This window comes from Larus michahellis, chromosome 15 (assembly GCF_964199755.1).
Source record: "Larus michahellis chromosome 15, bLarMic1.1, whole genome shotgun sequence".
Classification (NCBI taxonomy): domain Eukaryota; kingdom Metazoa; phylum Chordata; class Aves; order Charadriiformes; family Laridae; genus Larus; species Larus michahellis.
The window spans coordinates 12,914,456-12,934,612 of record NC_133910.1 but is presented as its reverse complement, the minus strand read 5'-3'; the positions used below and the strand labels follow the sequence as shown (position 1 = coordinate 12,934,612).

At 48.7% G+C, this 20,157-nt stretch overlaps 4 protein-coding genes and 4 non-coding genes across 10 annotated transcripts; 5 read left to right on the top strand and 3 right to left on the bottom strand.

Annotated features, from left to right (window-relative positions):
- Positions 1 to 359: 359 nt before the first annotated feature.
- On the bottom strand, positions 360 to 3,715 carry SURF6 (surfeit 6). The gene is made up of 4 exons (XM_074609309.1): positions 3,306 to 3,715; positions 2,432 to 2,647; positions 1,706 to 1,797; positions 360 to 1,233 (listed from the first exon to the last, which is right to left on the bottom strand). The coding sequence occupies exons 1-4, from the start codon at positions 3,397 to 3,399 to the stop codon at positions 562 to 564; spliced, it is 1,074 nt and encodes a 357-aa protein (XP_074465410.1). The 5' UTR covers positions 3,400 to 3,715; the 3' UTR covers positions 360 to 561.
- Positions 3,716 to 3,826: 111 nt separating this feature from the next.
- MED22 (mediator complex subunit 22) lies at positions 3,827 to 10,698 on the bottom strand. 3 transcript variants are annotated; one of them, XM_074609314.1, is made up of 4 exons: positions 10,533 to 10,698; positions 9,883 to 9,963; positions 9,330 to 9,538; positions 3,827 to 5,176 (listed from the first exon to the last, which is right to left on the bottom strand). In XM_074609314.1, exons 1-4 carry the CDS (start codon positions 10,653 to 10,655, stop codon positions 4,984 to 4,986), a joined length of 606 nt encoding a protein of 201 aa, XP_074465415.1. In that variant the 5' UTR covers positions 10,656 to 10,698; the 3' UTR covers positions 3,827 to 4,983. The 3 variants fall into 3 exon arrangements, with proteins under 3 accessions (XP_074465415.1, XP_074465413.1, XP_074465414.1); XM_074609312.1 differs by having other exon boundaries at positions 3,827 to 5,081; positions 10,533 to 10,690; XM_074609313.1 differs by having other exon boundaries at positions 3,828 to 5,182; positions 10,533 to 10,691.
- RPL7A (ribosomal protein L7a) lies at positions 10,667 to 15,042 on the top strand. Its single transcript, XM_074609315.1, has 8 exons — positions 10,667 to 10,805; positions 11,384 to 11,504; positions 11,940 to 12,089; positions 12,844 to 12,984; positions 13,342 to 13,421; positions 13,752 to 13,882; positions 14,305 to 14,374; positions 14,873 to 15,042. Exons 1-8 carry the CDS (start codon positions 10,803 to 10,805, stop codon positions 14,975 to 14,977), a joined length of 801 nt encoding a protein of 266 aa, XP_074465416.1. The 5' UTR covers positions 10,667 to 10,802; the 3' UTR covers positions 14,978 to 15,042.
- On the top strand, positions 11,798 to 11,870 carry LOC141751865 (small nucleolar RNA SNORD24). Its single transcript, XR_012590125.1, has one exon. It is a non-coding gene; the product is annotated as a small nucleolar RNA SNORD24 (small nucleolar RNA).
- Positions 12,704 to 12,769, top strand: LOC141751866 (small nucleolar RNA SNORD24). The gene has a single exon (XR_012590126.1). It is a non-coding gene; the product is annotated as a small nucleolar RNA SNORD24 (small nucleolar RNA).
- On the top strand, positions 13,102 to 13,178 carry LOC141751864 (small nucleolar RNA SNORD36). The gene has a single exon (XR_012590124.1). It is a non-coding gene; the product is annotated as a small nucleolar RNA SNORD36 (small nucleolar RNA).
- On the top strand, positions 13,603 to 13,675 carry LOC141751857 (small nucleolar RNA SNORD36). The gene has a single exon (XR_012590117.1). It is a non-coding gene; the product is annotated as a small nucleolar RNA SNORD36 (small nucleolar RNA).
- On the bottom strand, positions 14,811 to 20,153 carry SURF1 (SURF1 cytochrome c oxidase assembly factor). Its single transcript, XM_074609310.1, has 9 exons — positions 19,985 to 20,153; positions 18,914 to 18,995; positions 18,666 to 18,793; positions 18,220 to 18,302; positions 17,821 to 18,012; positions 17,456 to 17,528; positions 16,917 to 17,079; positions 16,389 to 16,470; positions 14,811 to 16,144 (listed from the first exon to the last, which is right to left on the bottom strand). Exons 1-9 carry the CDS (start codon positions 20,045 to 20,047, stop codon positions 16,078 to 16,080), a joined length of 933 nt encoding a protein of 310 aa, XP_074465411.1. The 5' UTR covers positions 20,048 to 20,153; the 3' UTR covers positions 14,811 to 16,077.
- Between the last annotated feature and the right edge of the window lie 4 nt (positions 20,154 to 20,157).

Genomic DNA, 20,157 nt, shown 5'->3' with positions numbered 1-20,157 from the left:
GTCCCTAAAGGGGCTCCAGGAAAGCTGGGGAAGGACTCTGGATCAGGGAGCGTAATGCTAGGACGAGTGGTAATGGTTCTAAACAAAAAGAGGGGAGATTCAGGCTAGATCTAAGGAAGAAATGTATCACAATGAGGGCGGTGAGCCCCTGGCCCAGGGTGCCCAGAGAAGCTGTGGCTGCCCCATCCCTGGAGGGGTTCAAGGCCAGGTTGGACGGGGCTTGGAGCAACCTGGGCTGGTGGGAGGTGTCCCTGCCCAGGGCAGGGGGTTGCAACTAGATGCTCTTTAAGGTCCCTTCCCACCCAAACCATTCTGTGATTCTATAAAATAATAATTATTACAATAAATCAACCAGAAGGTTTTTCTTTGGGATGGGAAATTTAATTAACAAACATACAGCAGGCTTTTTGTTGTTATAAGTTGGGAGGCCGCAGCAGTTACTGCCCCGCAGGTGGGCTTCCTCAGGTGCTGCCTCCGCCCCGGCAGCACTAGCCCAGATGCTCCCACAGCTCCCCACGGATCCCCCCCAGGCAGAACCCGCAGGGACCAGCTGTGTTGCTTTCACTTTAAACCAGCTTTTTTCAAGTCCTCTGGCAGAACCCGGCCTTTCTTCCGGGCCCTGGCTTTCTTCTTCTCTATCCTGTCCTTCTTCTTCTTCTGAATGTTCTTGCGACGCTTTTCCTGACGCTGTTGCATCTTTTCCACCACTCTTTCTGTACGCTTCTCCCACTGCCTTTGGCGTTGAGCTTTACGCTTCTCCTTACGCTTCAGAGCTTCTTTCAGACGCTCCTCATCATCACGAATCTTCACACCTTCTGCCTTATAGAGAACATTTGTCCATTTCATCTTGTTCTCCAGCTCCTCGGCTTTCTTCTGGTCCTTATCCTTGAGCTCCTCCAGCTTATTCTTCCTGGTCTCCAGCCTGCTCAGCAGCTGCTTGTAGTTTTTGCCCGTCAGGGGAGTGATATTGCCTTTCACCGCTTTCCTCTTCTCTTTCTTCTTCTGGATCTTGTTTAACTCATTCTCTTCATGGACTTCAACCCTGTTAAAGACAACCTCAGCTGTGCTCTGCTCCTTTTTGCTTTCTGGCTCTACTGGTACCTCCTCAGTTTCTTTCTTCTCCATTTTCACCTTCATCTTCAACTCCTTCCTTCGGCGCTTCTTTCTCTCTCTCTCATACTTCCTTCGCTGCCTCTTCTCTAGGACTGCAGGCGACAATTCTTTGGCATCATCCTAAAAAGGAGGGGGGACATGAGTCAGGAGCCTTAAAGGGATAAAGCAGAATTAAAAGTGGGATGTCCTCAAGTTCCTGATTTGAAACTTCTCCTAGGAAACACACTACTTAAGAAGCCACAGGCTCAGTTTTTAGAGATACTAAACACAGCAAAGGCATTTCAAACCCTTTCCTCTCTCTCAACACCCCGCACCTATGTTCTCTTCCAGGCTCTTAGTGCTATTCTCTTTCCTACGCCCCCCCAGAGCCACGCTCTCCTCCAGGCCAAGCCCTACCTCTTCTCACACATTTTTCCAGACCACCGAACATACACAGGTCTCCCAGCAATACCTACAGACACTTCCTTAGGAGGTGGAATTAGCTCAGACCCTGAGCCTTGTCAGATCATAGTCGTGTCCTCACATCCCCTGGGAGGCTAGGGAGAACTTATATTGCATAAACACACACGGTAAGCATTAGGAGTTCTCGTACTTGTCCAGATGCTTTTTTAATCTTCTCATGTAGTCTCTGACGCAAGAGATTAATTGCAGAAAAAGAAGGGGAACCCAGCTCACTTTTGTTCCCTGAAAACAAGAAGAAGAAAATAAAGACACTGAAAAGAGAGCACTAGGTAAACAGAACTTTCTACGGCTACAGAAAAAGCTCTGAGAACTCTTTAGATGCTGTGAATAGAAGAGCCATTCTAAAGAAACCAAGAGTTTCTATTTCATTGGTTTCTTTAAAATTCCCCCTTTTCTATCCATATTATCATTCAACACTGCCAGCCAGAGTAGCCTGGCACGCCCTGTGGCTGCCTAACAAGCCTGAAGACAAGTACCAAGCTTGTGGGACGACAAGGACATCTCTTCTTTGTGATCAGGCTTTTCAGATTCACAATGGAAAGCCGGCCTGGCATGACAGAGATTGCATCCACACAACAATTCCCAGAAGTTACCCAGATAAAGTGATGTGATTCAGTGATGTGATAAAGTCTGTGATTCAGGCTAAGTGCTATTTCCAGAGAGCCACCCAGTGGTGGCGTTACAAATGTATGTACATATGAAAAAGCTTTTAGGGCACACAGAATAAGCAAAGATATTTTCAATGCAGTTGGACTTCTTAAAGGTTTTCCAGACTATACACATGTGAAGAAAGTGAAGAGCAGCCACCTCAGCTCAGGGCGCTTTAACCAGACCACGGCAACACTGGTATTCTTACCTGTAACCAAACTCTCATTGCTGCTCTGTGCAACACCCTGTGGAGATGATTTGCTGGCTTGAGGCGCTGCTTTCTGTCCTGGAGTAGGTTTATTGGTGTTAGAGACCACCTGTTTGACTGAAGAAGCATTTATCTTCTCAGCTTGCTTCCTGGGTTTCTTCCTCTTCTTTTTCTTGGGTGGCCCACCGGCATCCTCAGACTGGCCTGGTTTAGACACTAGAAGACAAAAGACAAATTACACAAACAACTCTCTCTACAACTCCCTGAAAGGAGGTTGTAGTGAGGTGGGGGGGTCAGTCCCTTCTCCCAGGTAACAAGCAATTGGACAAGAAATGGCCTCAAGTTGCACCAGGGGACGTTTAGATTGGATATTAGGAAAAGTTTCTTCGCCAAAAGGGTTATTAAACATTGGAACAGGCTGCCCAGGGAAGTGGTTGAATCACCATCCCTGGAGGAGTTTAAGACACAGGTAGACGTGGCACTGAGAGATGTGGTTTAGCGGTGGTTTTGTCAGTGTTAGGTTGATAGTTGGACTCAAGGATCTCAAAGGTCCCTTTCAACCTAGGTGATTCTATTCTATGACAAAACAGGACAACACTACATCCCCACTTCACAACACTCAGTTACCACTGAAGGCTTAAGTTCCAGCATTGCAACGCCACATCTCAGTCTTCAGAAATTCCACAGTTCTCCCACGTCCAATCACCACGTGTACAGAAGTGCTCAGAAGCCCCGCATTTCAGAAGAAATTATTTTTTCTTAAAAAGCGGCACATCGCATTGCTCCAGGCCAAGCACCCCGCGGTAGGCCTGTCCCCAGCCCACACCCCCACGCACCGGGAGAGACAGAAGCCGAAACTCCGCATCTCCATTACCAAATTTCCTCTTCCGCGACTCCGGGGAGTGCTGCACGCCGACCTTCCTCGCCAAGGCCTGCAGGTAGGAGTCCTGGGCGGCCAGGCTGGCCATCCTCGGCGGGCCCGGCTCCCTCAGCGCCGGCAGGCCGCGGAGCCCCGGCCCGGCACCGGCATGGAGTGCCGACAGGAAGTGGCCTCAGCGCGCCGGGCAGGAAGTGACGCCATCCGCCGCCGCCGCCATGCCCCGGCAGGCAGCCCTGCGGTAGTTCCCCCGCCCCGCGAAGCTCGGGTCTGGAGGCCAGAAGCCCTTACGGGCGATGAGGGGGCCGGAGGAGAGAGACCCGCCCCGGTTCCGCCTGCCGGCCCGCAGCCGCCAACACGGCCGGTTGAACTACCGGTAACGGTGGTGTCCGGGGCACCGGGAGGGCGGCAGCCAAGGAGCGGGGGTGTCTTTAAAACCCGTGGGGGGACACTCGGCCTAGCGCACGCTCAATATTGTCGTATTTTCACAAAACCTCGCGGCTGAAAACACACGCTTTAAAAATTATACAAACGAGTTAGTTTTATTAAACCACCTAATTACAAAAAAATAAATGGAATGGAAGAAAAATAAAACAAAAAATTACACCGAAATTCACATCTGAAGAAGCGAGACATTACAGCAGGAGGCTGGGGGAGCTCGGCTTGCCCGCGATGCCGACAGCAAGCTGCCCGGACCCTGCTCCCTGCTCGGGTTGGGGCGAGGCAGAACCCCTGGAGCCGCCACACAGACCCACCACGCAGGAGAAGGGCCGGAGCCGCACCAAGCTGCCAACAGCTGCAGACAAAGCACCAAATACATTTCTCGGGAAGGGAACTGAGAGTAACTGAGCGTCCCTCACTGCTCCGTACACCCCAGTCACCTCGAGATTGTTAGACAAAACTATTAGCCAACATCAATGCTGGCTTCACGTTAGCACAGGCTGTGTTAACACTGGAAAGGGAACCAGACTAAAAGGTGTCGCTGCTTCTCTCTGCAGCCTTCGGCAAGCGGCACCAATACCTCAGTCCGATTCCTCAGTTTGCCCTTTTCTCCTCAAACAGGAAAATACCACTCATCCATAAGGGTCTCCTAAGAGCCTCCTCCCAAACGACTGCGAGTAAACGTTCAAGTTTGTGAAGCACTCTGACAGTGAAGACTGCTGTGTAACAAATACTACAAGATTCTTACTCTAATTAAGTAGAACAGAGGTTGTCAGATGCCATCCTGAGAGAGCTTCAAAGCAGCCAGAATGTCAATAACCTTGGGAAGCAGGGTAAAAACCCCAACACCATCACTGCCCCCACATTTGTCTCAAGTTTATCCCAAAGGAATTCAACTCCCAACGCTCCAGCGTGTACTTACTGAGATACACATGGAAACAAACTGGATTTCTAATGAACTCTACATGTAACAATCATGTAAAAGCAAACCTAACTCTAACTTGTTAGATCAACTTTGTATTTACTTATCACGTTCTCTTAAGGGAGAGTAACACTCATGGCAACGTCCCGGGGGCGGAGAAAGCACTGTGGCCATCCAGTGAGCAGAAACCTACAAATACAGCTCCAGTGCTTTCTCCTGACAGCGGGAGACGCTTGCTCAGTACAGCAGGTGGAAGACTTCCAGCAGCGCAGTGCCGCTGGGAGAAAGAGGTTCGGCAGGAGAGGATCCTCTTCAGGAGTGCTCCGTGGGGCCTGCCCCGTGCCCGTTCACGTGAGGGTGCGATGGTGTCGAGCTCTGGGAGGTAGCAACGCTCTGCTCTGCTGTGGCAGCTGTCAGAGGCATGGAGAGGCTTTCAGGGGAGAGCGTGGCAAAGTCTTGTCTCCAGTAGGCTTCACACAGTGGAAGATCATTGCTGTCACACAGACTGTAGCTTTCCAGAACAAACAACCCCAGTGAGGAGAGACAGCGGGTGCAATAAGAGAGGAAGGGAGTTAGGGGAAGGGTAGGGGGAGCAAGACAGAAGCAAAGCATTAAGAAAATGGCAAAAAGACGTTCATGGATGTAAGGTCTGTGTTCAGAAATTCATCACACGTCTTGTGACACTGGCCTTCCCTAAGACACCCCTTAAGGACTGGTCTTGAACCTCAAGGGCCTGGTGAGGATCACAGGAATTTCAGAGTCAAAACTGTTGCTACAAATTCAAACAGAGGCTCAGTTCTAATCCAGACGCTCCTAGTCCCTGGGAAGATCTGGGCCGAAGTCCTGGCACCCCAAAGATGGGAGTTATACTGAGTGAGGCAAGGACCTCATCCATAATTATTTTACTTGGAATTAGATCACATCCTATGTGAGGAAAAAAAATGTAAATCCTGCTCTAAATTTCAGTTCAGCAAAAAAGCTATCACAATTGTTTTAGGGCCTGTCCCTGTCATGATAAAGAAGAAACCTATTTGCACCTTTGCCCTTTCAAAAAAGTGCTTCACAGAAGGTCTGAGTCTTCTATTGGAAGCCCCCCAGCCTGACTACAAAGTACCGATGGCTCCTAACGGTTTCAGCAGAAGCTGAGTTAACAGTTCTTCTAAAAGCAGCTTGCTGGATTTGACCACCGTAGACTACAGAGCTGGATGAACCAGTGGGAAAGTAGTGTTTTTAAATAACTGTCTAATTCTCGCCTGTTCTCTGAGGAAAACACAACATGGAAGGGCCAAAACTAAAAAGAAAAATTATGGAAGAAACTGGAACAAAACCAAAACAAATTCCAAAGAGAAGAAGGAGCTGCACACACAAGAGACACCCAAGACAAAGAGCGCTGAAGCAGAAAGCAGCTTGCATTCAGATAAAAACAAACCCAATGGGTCAAGTGATTTTGTTGTTGCAGCTTTATTTACATTTTTAATGTATGGACTTGAATAGATGCTTTGGAAAATATTTTAAGTGTATAAATATGAGACACTTCAAATTGCACAAACATGAAACATGTTGAGATCTAACCCCACACTCAAGACAGCTCCTGTGATCTCAGAGGAGGGAGCAATGGAACATAAACGCAAGTTTGGGGTTTAGGATGAGAGAAGGCAAGCTGGACTTGGAGTTACCACTTTGGGGAGTAAGCGCACAAAGCACTAGTTGCAAGCATCTATGTTTGAGCTCTTTTCTGGCAACATCACCCAGCTGGTTTTGCAGTAGAAGTAAGAAGGCAGTGGATACAGGTTTTATATTTGGGGCCTTTGTAAAATCCCTTGGAACATCACCCTTCCGTACAGTCCCAAACACACAGTGAAGCTGGGTTCAATTAGCAAAGACCTTGAGGATTGAACCAGAACTACGACTCCTTTTCTGTCAGTCTTAGACCTCAGGCCATGGTTTCCAAGGAGAACCTGGCCACAGCATCCACCACATCTTGGCAGGTGAGCTACTAAGAAAATTTCAGCTGCGTCAGAAGCATAACTGCTTCTCTTGCTGCCCCAGTTAGAACAGTCCCAAAAGCCTACGCTTTGCTTCTCATGTACCACTCCTCAAAAGTCAGGGCGAATGAGCAGCTACTACACAGCCCACAAAAAGCACTGGCCAGCCTGCTACTCTGTCCTTTGACGGAAGGTTCCTTCACTATCGCCCTGAGGGCATACAGTGCAGTCCACGTGCAGAGGAACAGCTCTAGAAAACTACCTGAACACAGGGACTGAAAGCAAAGATTCCTTCAGAACTATCTACTCAGCTTTAGTTTCAGGGACCTGCTTTCAGGTCTCTTCAAAACCCCCACACACCCATAAAAATCCTAGCAATGAAAGCCAACCCTACACCTGAGGCACATCCAATTAGTTACTCACTATGGGCAAGGGGCTGTCTAAGCCCCTTTAACACAACGGCAGTGACAAACGTTGGGCAGGAGACAGTCCCTGCCACTGGCTTTTCACAGCAGCTGGGAGCAGTGCACAGGAGCCAAACAAGCTACGCAGCAGCAGCTCTCAGCTCTGCAGCTATGCTGTGCCAGGGAGTTCACTTTTCTACAGCCTTCCCTGGAGGGACAACCTAAAATAAACTAACCAGTGAACTTCAGGGAAACTGGAGCGTGGGAGAGCCATTTGGAATCCACGTCCTGGCCTCAGAGGACTGCACACCTCTTTAGAAATCCTGTGGGATCAAGCCCCATGAGAAAGTAACAGATGGTGCAGAGAGGCAACCCCAGCTGGGCTCCCAGGAAAGCACAGAATGCCCATTTGTGGGCAAACCAGATATCACATTTACAGCCATTTAAACATGATTATCGCTCAAGACATAACAAAAACCCTTTTTCCCAGATGAGACAATAAGGTTTTGTTAAAAATATTTTAGCGCTCTAATTATAAAAGGATTCTGATGAAATCACTGTTTCTATATTTACACACACACAATTTCTTTGGTGTAGAAAAAGACAGGAAAGAGCACAGGAAGGCAGTAAGTGCTAAAAGCAAATGACTAAGTGCTACATGATAACAGGTTTCAGCGGAGGGATCATAGCTCTGTAGAGCTGCCAAGATTCCTACCTTGTGACCACTCATAAGAAAGAGCATGAAGGCAAATCCTTTTGGTGTATGCCTACGTTTGTGCTTAGATGTTCTGTTACAAAGGGTTGCTTTACAAGGCATCTGGTGCCAGGCAGGTGAACAGACCACGGTCAGAGCACCTTAGTCCAAAAGTTAAAGCTCCTGACCCACAGTGGTGGCAGCCTGGTGACAGTGTGGCACGCATGAGGCACTGTGATCGCACACAGCATTGTTTTGGATACAGCTCACTGCCACGCTGTATGCAGCCTAGGTAGTGGATGCACCTTGACCTCTCAGGGCCTGGACTGGTGCTTGGGTTTGCGACCATCCCTTTTCCAATTCTGAGATACTTCTAGGATCCCTTGCCACCCCCCAAAAACCTCTTAAAGTTTGAAAAGCAACTGTAAACTTTTACCTCAAGTTTTCTTCCAATGTCATTGCAGTTCCTAAACTACGTAATATCAGTATCTTTTTACTCTTAAAATACATATATTATCCATAAATAATGGCCTAACTTCCAAAGATATTGAGCATTTAAGGTTTTAGTTGACTTAGCTGGCGTTACAGACATTCAGCATTTTTAGAAAGAAGGGAAAGGCAAAAATAGAAAAGCTGGTCACTGAAATTTTAAATAAATTTTGTAAAGTTAAGTTTCTGTTTAGAAGTCATAGCATTATTGCACTGACTTCACTTAGCTTGGATAGTGCAGCCAAAATAATCACAGAATGGTTTGGGTTGGAAAGGACCTTAAAGATCATCTAGTTCCAACCCCCAATCAGGTTCTCATTTGTTTTCTCCTGCTTTCATTTACTGCATCATCAACTATAAGTGCTGGAGTGCATGACAGAAAATAAAATTAAAAAAATAAAGTGTCTGAATTCTCAAAAGTCTGTTTTCTAAGAGTCTTTTAAAAATATTAAAAATCCCAGAAATCACTATTAGGTCTTCCTTAGAAAATCCTATCACAATACTTCATAATTCAATGAAATGGAGCATGTCTTTTTTGCTCATTTCAAATGTTCACCCCAACAGGACTCCAGGCAGCTGGGGCAGCCGACTACAAGGGAAAAGGCACATGGTGAAACCAAGTCACTTGTGGAAGAACTCACCATGAAGACATGGTGATCTCATCTAAGATCAGGACCCAGCTCAGCAAGCTAGTCTCTCTAGGGAGAGAGAGAGGGGCTCCTCCAGAGGGATACTCAGACAGAAGCCTATACCCACAAGGAAATTCACCTCCTTTTACAATGATTCACTTCCTTTTACAAGGAAGCCTAAGCAAATTATCTGTCAAATCTACCCAACTAAAGCAAGCACCTAGAGCTGGATGCTGTGAGTACCTCCTCACCATGACACTTATACCCTGTAGGATATCTACAAGGAAAAGGCAGTTGCTTTAGTTGCAGAAAAAGATTCTGACCTAATTAAAAACAGGAGTGAAATTTTGTTGGGAACATTCTGAAGACCTATACTCTATGAACTACTTGTTTGTCTAGATTAACTACCCCAAAAGGGCTGGAGTCATAAGGCAGAAGTCCACTGCCCTATTTGTACCTGGAAGAGTAATATTCTTCTTCTAGCTCGTACAGGTCAATGGAGATCTCATCCCGTAGCGCAATCAACTTCTTGTCACATTCCTCCTGCAAGCTTCTCAGCTGCTGGTTGCGCTGGTTGATAGCTTCATTCACAGAGGGGAAATCATTGAGGATCAAGAACTGCTTCAGGTCAGACACAAGTTTCATCAGGGACTCACCAGCTCGGACCTTGCAGCAAAGAGAAAAATCACATAACACATAGTATATCAAAACAGCGCTTTGCTCCAATTCTAAAACAAGATCTCCCAAGCTGCTCCTTCAGCCCAAGCCTTGAATAAAGTAGAAACTCCCACATTAGGTGAGCATTCTGACAGAAGCCTGTAGCTGACAAGCCAGGCTACCCAGCTTTCCCCCTAGAGAAGGAAATCGCCCAACAGCCACTCCAATTATCAGATTACTCTTCCAGCTGCAGCCCTAGTGAGTGTTATAAAGGCTGCCCTAGATGCAATAATGAACCCAACGGTATCTGAAGGATGTGCTGCCACCAATTTGAACAGCAGGGTGCTACTCACAATGTTTGCAGCTCTGACATGCATCTCATAGTTATCTTGTTCACCCTGGGTTGCTCGAGAGACTTGGGTTTCATCCTCAATCTAAAGAAAAAAGTATATGTATCCACCTTTACATACTAAAATCATGGTATGTGATTACTACACTATAAGGCTTCTCATTTCAGTTCAATCCACACCTGGAATCCCCGGAGCGGCCTCTGCATTTTACAGGCACCCGCAGATCGTCTTTGCTACCCTCCCTGCTTGCTTCTGCGGTTCTCCCGCGTTCAGCAGCACCGCTTGGCTGCCCGAAGCGCAGAGGCAGAGAGGCCAAGGCAGCAGCAGCTGAGAGCTGACAGCCACCTGCCCTGGGGAAGGAAGGAACCCTCTTCCCTCACGGCCGCCCTCAGCAGAACCGGGAGAAAGGTCCCCCTGCCGCCTCCCACCCTCCCCTCAGGGGCTCGACCTCCCCCCGGGGCTGTCCCCTCTCCCCTCGGGGGCCTTGCTCCCCCCTCACGGCCATCCCTTCTCCCCTCAGGAACCCTCGTCCCTCCTCAAAGCTACCCCCGGGGAAAATCCGCCCCTCTCCCCTCAGGAGCCCGGCCGCTCCGGCGGGCGCGGCCCTCTCCCCTCGGGGCTCGGCTACGGCCCAGGCCCAGGCCCAGGCCCACCTTGGCCGTCTTGATGATTTCGGTGAAGTTGTCCATGATGGACTTGATGTCATCCTTGAGGCGCTTGTTGTAGGACTGCAGCAGGGTCTCCTTGCTCTGCGGCAGCACCCGCTGCTGCGCCATGGCGCCCCGTCGCCCTCCCGCCCCTCTCGACCCGCCCCCCCGGGCCCCGCCCCGCCGCGCGCGACGCCGCCGTCCTCTCGCGAGACCTCGCGCCGCGTAGATATTTCCCAGCATGCGCCGCTCCGCCTTTCTCTTCCTCAGTCCAAGATGGTGAGTGGCGGCGGGCGCGGGGCGGGGGCCGGGCCCATCCGCCGCCATCCGCCTCCATCGCTGGGCCGCGGCCCGGCGGGGAGCGCCGCGCGGGTGCTCGGTGGCCCCGGGGGGGCGGTGGAGGAGCGTTTCGTGCCCGGTTTGCGGGGTCCGGGGCTGGTCCCGGGGAGGTTGGGTCTGGGCCTACCCGGCTGCGCGGCGCCGCCCGGCTCTTCAGTGCGGGGAGCGGGGCGGCTCGGGCAGGCCGCAGCGTTTTTCCCCGTGGATGGCGGATCCCGGGCCGGGCTCGGTGGCCGGTAACCTGCGGTGGGAGTGTCGCGGGGCTGCGGGGCGCCAGCCGCTCGTTGGACGATTGCTGCCGGGCCGAGGCGAGAACGTGCGGTTTTAAACGGCCTCGCTTTCTAGGAGGCTCATAAACCTTATAAAGTTAAAGCAAAGGATTTGCTTTCCGCGGAAAAGCGAGGCAAGGCTGGGAGGCTGCCAGGCTGGGGAGATGCGTTTTCAAGCTGGACTGAAATCTCTGTTAAGTACACGAGTATTGGAGGCAAAAGAAGGAAGAGTGTGTTTCTTACTTGCAGCCGAAAGGAAAGAAGGCCAAGGGCAAGAAGGTGGCACCGGCCCCTGCTGTAGTCAAGAAGCAGGAGGCCAAGAAGGTTGTCAACCCCCTCTTTGAGAAGAGGCCCAAGAACTTTGGCATTGGTGAGTAACTGGATATTGGGCTGCTCGCTCAACACTTTTTTTTGTTTTATAGGCAGATGTCTAAATTGTAAACAGAAGGGTATTTTAATAAAGTTATGGAGTGGAGAGAGTGATGGAGGCAGTTGACTTGCAGTTAAGTGCTGTCCTTTGTTATGTATATGAAGGTGGCTATGGACAATCTGTTGAATTTCCCATATTCTGAAGATTCCTTATATAATTCTATTGTGATTAACCTTGCTGTTTTGCGTGTGGTAAATCAATTCGGATTTCTCTAGTGCTATTTTTATACAGTGTGCAGATGATGTGAAAGAATATTTGCTATCTGAGTGATAGTGCTGACATACAACCACCAAGATCACTGATGCACCTGTGCCTGTTCCATGCTGTTGCTCTGTGGGTTTGGAACAGCTTTGAGTTAAAAGTCTGTATTTTTAGGACAGGATATCCAGCCGAAGCGTGATCTCACCCGTTTTGTGAAATGGCCACGCTACATCAGGCTGCAGCGCCAGAGGTCCATTCTTTACAAACGCTTGAAGGTGCCTCCTGCCATTAACCAGTTCACGCAGGCTTTGGACCGCCAGACAGGTAAGGATGTGCCCCACAAAATTAATGGAATATGCCTCAAAAGAGGAAAGAAACCAAAATAAAGACTTAAGGGAAGGTGTCTTTGGAAGCATTTTAGGGAGGCTTTAATAGTCTCAGTTTGCTGACTTATGTCTTGATAGCTGTTATGTACTTTGCAAAGTGGTTTAGAAAATGCCAGAGCTCCCACTTAATGAACCAAACCAGAGTTATCTTAACTGTATGTTTCCATTGTAAAACACAAAGGGTTTTTCTAGCTGTGTAAACAGATAGTTTGAGAAATCTGTGTGAGTGCAGGCTTTGGGGGGAAAGCCAGCATCCTGCAGGCTGACATTGAAGTGGGGGAAGAAGAAACTTCAGGGTCTTCTGTGAACAAGTAAATAGTATTTTTCAGGTGACAGTGTCTGTGCAAGAAACTTTCAACCTATGTAGAATAACTCCCTTGTAGATGTTGCCAAACAAGTTGCTTGCTTTAAAGGAGAAGGTGCATCACCTTTAAGGATAACTGCTGTGGGGGTCCACAGGCATTTCCTCATCCAAACAGTGAAGGAGCTCTCATTGCCAGCAGAGGTAAATGTGGGCTCTGGAGGTGCTCCGCTAGCTCTGCTCTTGCACTGTGCAAATGATGCTGACTTTTTGCCATCTAACTACACTTGATGACAACCACCAAGATCGCTGATGCACTTCAGTATTTTAAAAAGTAATGTTTAGATGTTCAGGCCATGCAACTAACTAACTAGTAGATGTTCTCTTCCAGCTACACAGCTCCTGAAGCTGGCGCACAAATATAGGCCAGAAAATAAGCAAGAGAAGAAGCAGAGGCTACTGGCTCGTGCTGAGCAGAAAGCTGCAGGAAAGGGAGATACTCCAACTAAGCGGCCGCCAGTCCTCCGAGCAGGTAGTTTTGTACATGGACTTGTCTGCTGGCGTATGTGGGAGTGTGGTGCTTTGTTAGAGAGAAAACTGATGAGAAGAGTTGGTGCTTTGCTCCAGCCAAACAGGATTGGACGAGCTATTGCAATGATGTATGAATTTCTTCACCTGAGCTCAAAGTGAAGAGCAAAATAGACGAGCTTTTTAACCCTGAGCTTTAGCAAATTGTCCATGTAATACCTTCTCTGTGTTACTGAACGGATGTGAGAAGTTTTCATAACGAAGCTGTGCTGTGGAGTCTGAGCTGGCTGTATGAGGCTTATATGAAAGCTCTGGAAATAGACTGACCGGAATCAAAGCTTTTCTATTACTTGTTTTTTAGGTATTAACACTGTCACAACTCTGGTAGAGAACAAGAAAGCTCAGCTTGTGGTGATTGCCCATGATGTAGACCCCATTGAGGTAAGTGTTCTTGCTGGTACCTGGTACAGGCTACCTGTGTGACCTAAGCTGAGGTCAGAACTGGGCATGGGGTGAAAATGCATTTTAGGACAATTTTATTGCATGAAAAGAGAATGCATAAAAAGACTTACTTAGCTATGTATGTTCGTAGTTGTCCTGGCATTACAGTGAGGCTTGGCCCTTGCAATGATGTATGAATTTCTTCACCTGAATCAACAGTGAAGAGCAAAACGAGCTTTTTAACACTGAGCAATTGCCACAGCCCAGACTGATTCAAAGAATAAAAAGGTGCTCTCCCTCAATTACACGGCGTGCTCCCTTTCTTTTCAGCTGGTGGTCTTCTTGCCAGCTCTGTGCCGCAAGATGGGAGTGCCATACTGCGTCATCAAGGGCAAAGCCAGACTGGGGCGACTGGTCCACAGGAAAACTTGTACCTGTGTCGCTTTCACCCAGGTTAACCCGTAAGTGTTCTGTGTGCCGACTGGATTCGCTGTAGCGGAGAACGCAAACTGCCTGTCAGCACAGACTGTAGGTCAGACGGAGAGCAAACTTGGGGGTCTCTAGTTTGAAGCAGTAAAACTAAAATACTGTCTCTATATAGATGTTCTTTTGTATGAAGAGCTCTATTGGTCCTGAAAATACAGATTACTTTGGTTTACCAAAAAGCATAGTTACTCTAAAATACGTAGATGAAACTATTAACCTTGATCTGAGCAATGGCAGTGCAAGTTCCTAAAGCACTGGTGGTTGGAATGATTAACCCTTTGCAATATGCTTAACCAGAAAAATCACATTGCCACTATGAGCTCTTAAATCCTGAGGCAAAAGGTTTATGGAAAAAGTTAAATTGAGGCTCTAAAGGAATTCAAACTGTCACCAACAGGGAGGATAAGGGAGCCCTTGCAAAGCTGGTGGAGGCTGTCAAAACCAACTACAATGACAGATATGATGAGGTAAGATTCTCTCTGCTGCTAGCCTTGTCTTTAGTTTGTACTGTAAACATCCCTGAAAGCTTGCCAATGAAATGCCATTTCAGACATAGTGACATCATGACATCACCTTTAAGCGAGTTGGTTGTGTTGTACGTAGATTTGCTTACAGTTTATACAGATTATTTAACTGAGGATGGGGTAAAATGTGAATGCTGTCACAAGTTACGAGTAAACAGAGCTATCGCAGGGCTAAGATTGTAGAGAGGGCAACACCTTCTGCGAGGCTCAACTGTTTACCCCATGTGTCGCGTCTGAATCCAGCACTATTCATGCGGAAAGACTTTAAACTCCTGTATCTCTCTGCTGCCCTGAAACGTAGTTCGCTGCTTGAAATATGTAGGACTTGCACATTGAGGGAGCTCTTTCCCTTGTGCAGAAAGGAGTGTCATGAAGCAAGTTGTATGAATGATGTATTAAGAGATTGTATGAGGCATCTAACCTGTTGTTACTTCTTTGCAGATCCGTCGTCACTGGGGTGGTAACGTCTTGGGTCCAAAATCGGTGGCTCGCATCGCTAAGCTTGAAAAAGCAAAGGCTAAAGAACTGGCTACTAAGCTGGGCTAAAGATGTACTGGATTGCTACCGTGTTTTCTGTACATAAAAAGAATAAACCCCCAGATTAAGTTTCAGTGGTCTCTATTAATGGGAGTGTTCCAGGCAGTGGTTAGCAGATTAGCATGGCTTTCCAGCAAATGATTGCATGCAGGTTGTTACTTGGAATGACTGCCCTTAATTAGTCCTGTGTAGTAATTCCTCTCCTTCGAACACACAGCCCATCAGCAGCAGCTCAGCAGCACGTGGTGTGTGATCATCAAGTTGGATGGGCTGGGCTGGCTCTGCCTTTAAGCCTAGCTTGCTTACGCAAGTACCTCTCATCATCCATGGGTTTTAGAGGGTATTACAGCATTTACCAGGCTAACCAGGTAGGGACCTGTGAGGAAGTCTGTAATGCCTCTTCTCCAGGCTGAAGGGTAGGGGAAGAATCTAGATCTTCTTGTCCTTCTGTTCTTTCCTGATTTGTGACTGGATCTTGTGGTGGTGTGGGAGGTTACAAAGCTTGATATGGCTCCATTGGAGGTAGCTCCTGCTTGGGTTTGGTAGCCCTTACGCTCTCATGAAGCCACAGGCTACCTTACCCAGCTAGACTTGAGTATCCACAGTAACCTTTAATGCAGGTGTGTGGCTGTTAAGATGTAAGATGTGCAATACAAGGCATGCATCTCTAAGCCCTCTTTATTTATTCTGATGCAACTGCTGTGAACCACTCCTGACCTCAGGAATGACTACGCAGTGCAAAGAAACTTGGATTCACAAAATCCCTCACCAGCTTTTGGAAAATACAGCAGTGGAGAAGTTAAAGTGGTGTAGGTTAAAACCAATGACAATAGAAAAATATATCCTTGAGATTACTGCATAAATGTGCCTCACTAGAAGTCTCAACAGCCATGTACAATTTTGAAGTTTAATACTTCCAAGCTGCAGCCAGAATCGCACCGGTAGGAGCTCAGAGTCTGTTTGCAGCTTGAGAGCTGCATGCATTGACTGAACATGTTGCTCTGAAACTGTGTGCTTCAGATAGATAGTTCAGGACTGATCAGAGTGCTGTCTTCTATAAAAGTCTGCTCTTGACCGCAGTACAGAAGAGAAGTCGTCAGCCCTTCCCCTCACAGAGGTATTTTTTGTATAAATTTTCTGTACCACAAGAATGAAGTTGCAGCACATAAGCCATACCTATGAAAGAAAACAAAACCACATGTTTAAACCTTCATTTCAAGATGGACTGAACCTCCCTAAGTCAGCTGTGGTGCAATAAAACACAACTATTTCAAATCACTGTGTAAATGTTACTTAAAACTAGGCTCTTGTAGCTTAAAAGCTCATCCAGCCTCACTGATGCAGGAGCAAGAATGCCGGGCAAAACTTTACATTCAGAAGAAACACGCGGAAGGTCAGTCACGCTGTCTGGGTAACTCACCAGGTGATGATGTACTGCATGTGCTCGTTCCTCAGGCTCACTCTTGTCTGGCCTCCAATGGGTCCCCCCGGGACCGTGCTTCCTATAGGCACAACACAGCACACAAGTTAGATCTCCAGTCCGCACTGCGAAGAGCTGCCCTTGCCGTGAGAAACGGGATGAAGGTGGTCAGTCATATGAATGCTCTGCTCCTCTTCCTCAGGAAACCTGCCCCACATCCGTGGGGCAGGTGGCCCTATGGCAAGTGGCTGGTTGTGCTCGAGGCAGCGAACACCACCTGCACCTCCGAGCATCCTACCGTTTCCCAGGGCTGGCTGCCCACCACCTCCAAAATAGTAAACCTAGCAGAGTACACAAAGGTAAGAGAAAGATGCAATATCTTGCTGGACTTGATCTGAAAGGTCTTTTTCCACCTAAACGATTCTATGATTCTACCTTTACAAATGCCATGGGGAAATAACTAACTGAATGGAAAGGCGGGGAGAGCGATGTAAATTGGAGGTGGAGTTGGGTTCCTCTGCGACTTACTGAAATCCGCATCGATAAAGATGGGCTCGGCGCCGGTCACCTTTGCCATAGCCTCCAGGTCACGGTAGTGCCAGCGGTTTTTCTCAATGTTATTTTCAGGCACAAAAGGTTTCCGGGTTTCTGATAACCTCACCACCCCGGTGAGATCAATTTCATCTTCAATCTGAAAAGAAGCGCAGAAGAGAAAAAAGGAATTTTTCAAGACTCATTACATACTCTGGCATACCACGTCCTGGTAGAAAAATACAGCACTTTGTGGGGTCTGATCATAAATCTACTGGTTGTGCCCTGCAGTGGGGCAGGGCTGTAACACAGCAGGGAAAAAGGCAGATCAAGAACAGCTCCTTGTTTGAAAAACATCGTTTACCTAACAAAAAGGTGGGAAGAAAAGGTTTGCCACCTTTGACAAGTGCAATGACTATATAAGTAGCCTCCCATGATGCTGAACACGCCTACCGCCTTTCTTGGTTTGTCAGCAGTGCCTCTGGGTAATCACAGGGCAGAAAGTAATACGCAATATTTCCTGTATCCCCCCTTACCTGTCCCTTCAGCCTGGTCTCCGGTTTCAATTTCTTTTTGGGCACAAATCCTCGGTTGACTAAAATCGTGACCCTGGAGTTACATAAAGAAGTATGGCTCATGAGTGAAAGGAAATTTATTCTTGCCGCTGCCGAGAACTAGGTACCAAAGAAAGAAGCAACCCGTATGTTTGGTGGCACGGTTTTTGTCATCTGAGTGCACATTATAAGGGAATTTAAATACAATTTTGAATCAAGCCTCAGTGACATAACAGACTGCGAGAGATGCCTTTTAAGGTAGAGAATGACTTATATAAACCCAACCACCATGATTCAGCTTTTCAAAACAAGTGAGCTGCTCACATGCTCGACTTTCAGTACCTTACCCTAGCTCTGTGCAATAGAAAGGAGTAATGACATTCGCTCCGTTTTCCGGGTGGGATGTCAGACGCCCGGCTTCTCTGGCTTCTCGCTCAGGGTCCACAAGTGACCGTGGCAAAATATAGAGCTCCTTGGAGTGGTCAAAATGCCCTCGGACCTTTACAGGTCTGTACTCCAGTTCCTTCAGTTCCATGGGGCTGCATGGAACAAGAGGAAAACAAAATGGTGTCTGTGATAGGCAAATCAAACTAGGGGATTTTATGTTAGGATTCTCCTTCTCCCTAATGCTTCACTCTAGAGCCAGTTGCAAACAGAAACAGAACACAAACACTTCATGGAATAAGCAGCTGGCTTAATATTTTGTTACTATCACAATGATAGTATCACAGTCTCAGTTTCCTTACTCTAATGTCAGAGGGATGGGCTCTGATGTAATTCTTGATGCCAGTTGTGCAATCAAGTCTAACTTCCACTTTCGTCGCTGAACCTGAAAGCACACAAACACGAAAGCAATTGCTTATGGTAGAACAGAGCAATGTAATAACCCCAGCAAGCCTTAAAATCATCATAAGTTTCTCCTCAGACTTGGCCTAACTGGGACAGGGTAATTGGAGATACAGAAATGGCTACTGACTTTATTTTGAGGAAATACTTAAACTGAAATAAAAGTGTAAAAAATAAGACTCTCTCCTTTAAAGACTTACAAATGTACACCTGGAAAACAGAAAGGTAAAATAAGAGCAAATCTTTACCCTGTATGTGATTTGAACTAGATTAAACAGCCAGAGATGGAAAAATCTGATAGCCCTCAAGTGCTCATCTCTTCAAAAAATGAAATATTTGTTTGTACCTGCCAAGTGCCGAGACAGAACGTGGTCAGAGGGACCAGGAAAAGGCCCCATTTGAGTACGATGTCCTCTCCAGATGTGCCAGCAGCTGTTGTAGAAGTTCGTGGTCTGCAAAACCTCAAACAAATATCTAGAGAAAAACAGAACAAGGAACAGGATTTGTACAGGAGAGGAGATGCCAAATTCCTGCAGAGAATGTCAACTCTTGGTATAAAGTTGAAACAGGGCAGAAATCCAAATATTTTCTTACCTTTAGTCTTCTGGACCAGACCAGAATCTGCTTTAGTTAAGGGATACCCAAAAAATGTTCTTCTGATCAAGCAATGTGACACCTATGTGAAATAAGAAACATCCTTTGTAGCATCTCTGCTTTGTAAAATGTATATCTAAATGATATGAGTTGTCTCAACGAGACATATCAATGGGTAAACCAAATTTCATGCAATCATCTTCATCTGAGCAACCACTGGTGAAACACTACAGGTTAGGTTATAATTAAAAAAAAATAAAATCACATTCGAGTTACAGAGCTGACGATAGCCCAGGAAATGATCTTTCCCTTTCCATGCACGCTATCAGCCAATGTACAACCATCTTAATTTGGTCTTGAAACAAGTGCCAGCCAAGCCCCTGCCCTCCCGCTTCCTCCCCTTCCTGCCATGCTGGAGCCGCACAGGGACACATTTACAGAGGAAGGGGGGAGCCCGGCGGGTGCAGGTACAGCGCCGAGCACCGCGGGGGGACGGGCTCCGGACAGGATCAGGATCGGGACCTCGACCGGGCCGGCCCCGCTCCCCTCGGCCCGGCCCGGGTCCAGCCCGATCCCGTTCCCCTCGCCCGGCCCTGTCCCCTCAGCCCGGCCCCGCTCCCCTCGACCCTCACCCGGCCCCACTCCCCTGGGTCCGGCCCCGGCCTCGGTCACGGCCCCGCTCCCCTCAGCCCTCACCCGCCCCGGCCCAGCCCCGTTCCCCTCGGCCTTCACCGGCCCCGCTCCCCTCGGTCCTCACCCGGCCCCGGCCCCGCTCCCCTCGGCCCTCACCCGGCCCCGACCCGGCTCCCCTCGGCCCTCACCCGGCCCCGACCCGGCTCCCCTCGACCCTCACCCAGCCCCGGCCCCGCTCCCCTCGACCCTCACCCAGCCCCGGCCCCGCTCCCCTCGGCCCTCACCCGGCCCCGCTCCCCTCGGTCCTCACCCGGCCCCGGCCCCGCTCCCCTCGGCCCTCACCCGGCCCCGACCCGGCTCCCCTCGGCCCTCACCCGGCCCCGACCCGGCTCCCCTCGGCCCTCACCCGGCCCCAGCCCCGCTCCCCTCGACCCTCACCCAGCCCCGGCGCTCCCGCAGCAGCCGCGGCCCCGCGTGCAGCAGCAGCCTCCCCGCCGCCATGGCAACGCCGCCACCGTTCCCCGCGCGCCTCCGGCCCAGACAGCCCCGGCGCGGGTGGGCGGGCAGGCCCCTCTCTAGCCGCCCCTCTCTATGGTGCCGGCTGCTACCCG

Excerpts from the sequence above, each read along its gene's own strand:
- RPL7A (XM_074609315.1), top strand. Across the intron at positions 11,505-11,939 it reads GCCCAAGAACTTTGGCATTG|GACAGGATATCCAGCCGAAG; the intron begins GTGAGTAACTGG and ends CTGTATTTTTAG. Across the intron at positions 14,375-14,872 it reads ACAATGACAGATATGATGAG|ATCCGTCGTCACTGGGGTGG; the intron begins GTAAGATTCTCT and ends ACTTCTTTGCAG.
- SURF6 (XM_074609309.1), bottom strand. The coding sequence starts at position 3,399 with ATGGCCAGCCTGGCCGCCCAGGACTCCTACCTGCAGGCCTTGGCGAGG. Across the intron at positions 2,648-3,305 it reads GTCGCGGAAGAGGAAATTTG|TGTCTAAACCAGGCCAGTCT; the intron begins GTAATGGAGATG and ends TTTGTCTTCTAG. Across the intron at positions 1,234-1,705 it reads TTAAAAAAGCATCTGGACAA|GATGATGCCAAAGAATTGTC; the intron begins GTACGAGAACTC and ends CCTCCTTTTTAG.
- MED22 (XM_074609312.1), bottom strand. The coding sequence starts at position 10,655 with ATGGCGCAGCAGCGGGTGCTGCCGCAGAGCAAGGAGACCCTGCTGCAG. Across the intron at positions 9,539-9,882 it reads ATGTCAGAGCTGCAAACATT|GTCCGAGCTGGTGAGTCCCT; the intron begins GTGAGTAGCACC and ends CTTTGCTGCAAG. Across the intron at positions 5,082-9,329 it reads GAAGAATATTACTCTTCCAG|CTGCCACAGCAGAGCAGAGC; the intron begins GTACAAATAGGG and ends TGCCTCTGACAG.
- SURF1 (XM_074609310.1), bottom strand. The coding sequence starts at position 20,047 with ATGGCGGCGGGGAGGCTGCTGCTGCACGCGGGGCCGCGGCTGCTGCGG. Across the intron at positions 17,529-17,820 it reads TTCTATTGCACAGAGCTAGG|GGTCACGATTTTAGTCAACC; the intron begins GTAAGGTACTGA and ends ATGTAACTCCAG. Across the intron at positions 16,471-16,916 it reads CTTTATCGATGCGGATTTCA|GAAGCACGGTCCCGGGGGGA; the intron begins GTAAGTCGCAGA and ends TTGTGCCTATAG.